This window comes from Engraulis encrasicolus, chromosome 4, assembly GCF_034702125.1.
Source record: "Engraulis encrasicolus isolate BLACKSEA-1 chromosome 4, IST_EnEncr_1.0, whole genome shotgun sequence".
Classification (NCBI taxonomy): Eukaryota; Metazoa; Chordata; class Actinopteri; order Clupeiformes; family Engraulidae; genus Engraulis; species Engraulis encrasicolus.
Window position 1 is genome coordinate 28,106,478 of NC_085860.1, and position 1,418 is coordinate 28,107,895.

Here is a 1,418-nt window from a genome sequence, read left to right on the forward strand (position 1 = left end):
ATGGACATATCTGACAGGTTAAGGGACGTTATGGAGAGTCTCTCCCCAGCTGACAGCATCGATGACTGGGGTTTGGGTTCCAGCTGGACCCCAAGGCTCCTTCGAGACTCCCTAGGGTCCACAGACCCCCTTTCACTCGCTGACCTGAATGTATTTGGCAACGGGTCACGCCTCAAAGCACCGGTGAGACTCTAAGATCACTGGACACTGAAGTCAGAACTCAATATTTATCACTACATATGTTACTATATTCATAGTTCATAACTACTACAGCTATAGTTCAATATTTAAGTTATGTCCTGTTTTGATGATGCCAATGTGCTCATGTGTTGAAGAATTCGGCGTGGAGCTTTGCTGGGGACTTTCCTTCTTTGAGACGCCAGAGCAGAATCAGCACCAGGTTAGTACAGTACATGTATGGTGTCACTAGCTCTATTTTATCATTTGCATTGTCTGACTTCATACTATGTCCATCTTGACTAATGGAACGTGTAAGACAATAGGGGCAAGCATCGTGTGACCATCAAAGCAGAGGGGGAGGAGGGCTGGGGGCAAAGGGGACCGCCTCATTACATTGTATGTATTGGGTGGGGGGCCCTTTCAGATGATTTTGTCCTGGGCCCAGCCAAAGCTGTCAGCGGCCCTGTGTGTGACATCACTAACCTTAATCAGTGCTCTGTCTCTCAAACAGCCCTCTAAGCACCCATGGCAAACCGCACTTTGAGGACCCCATAAGTGACCACAACAGTGCCAGGTTGCGAAAAGATGACCTCTCAGGCGGTGGTGGTGGTGCTGGGGTGCGATATGAGGACCCATCGGAGCTGGGGGGGCCCGCATGGTGGCCTGCTTCTCGTCGGGCCCCAGATGGGGCCCCACGGCTCGCAGTGCCCCCGGAGGGACGGACGGCCGAGCTGAGGACGGAGCTAGAGAAGAGTGCCCAGAGGCGAGCGGAGCTCCTGGGCAAACTGAGGGTGGCGCAGAGAAGACTGGACAACCAGACGGACGCCCTCAAGGCCAGAGACTCAGAGCTGCAGCAGAGCCTCGGCACCACACAGCGCCTGGAGCACAAACAGAGGGTGAGTAATAACAAGGAGAGTGGTTGGCTTGGGGAAAATAGAATAGAATAGAATAGAATAGAATATAGAATATATTTTATTTGTCATTGTAACAAGAAAAATTGTGCATTCCTTGTTGATTGAGGCAAAAAAAGAATAAATGAAAAATAATTTAAAATATAAAAGTTGATGAAACTTCTTATGTAGCAGAATTAAGTGCAGTGATGGCCTCTGGATAAAAACTGTTCTTCAGTTTATTTGTCCTTGTTTTCATAGACTACAAAAAGAGGGGGCACATGAAAAGGAGGGAAGAAAAAGAACAGAGACGTTAGAGAGGAAGAGAAGCAGTGATAGAGTGAGTGA

General features: G+C 48.6%; 1 protein-coding gene across 1 annotated transcript in view; it reads left to right on the top strand.

Annotated features, from left to right (window-relative positions):
* Positions 1-1,418, top strand: part of LOC134448036 (myosin heavy chain-like) — a 23,195-nt gene continuing 21,777 nt past the window's right edge. Inside the window, exons 1-3 of the mRNA XM_063197794.1 lie at positions 1-183; positions 336-400; positions 692-1,076. Of these exons, the coding sequence (XP_063053864.1) occupies positions 1-183; positions 336-400; positions 692-1,076 (633 nt within the window). The remainder of the gene's footprint in view (positions 184-335; positions 401-691; positions 1,077-1,418) is intronic.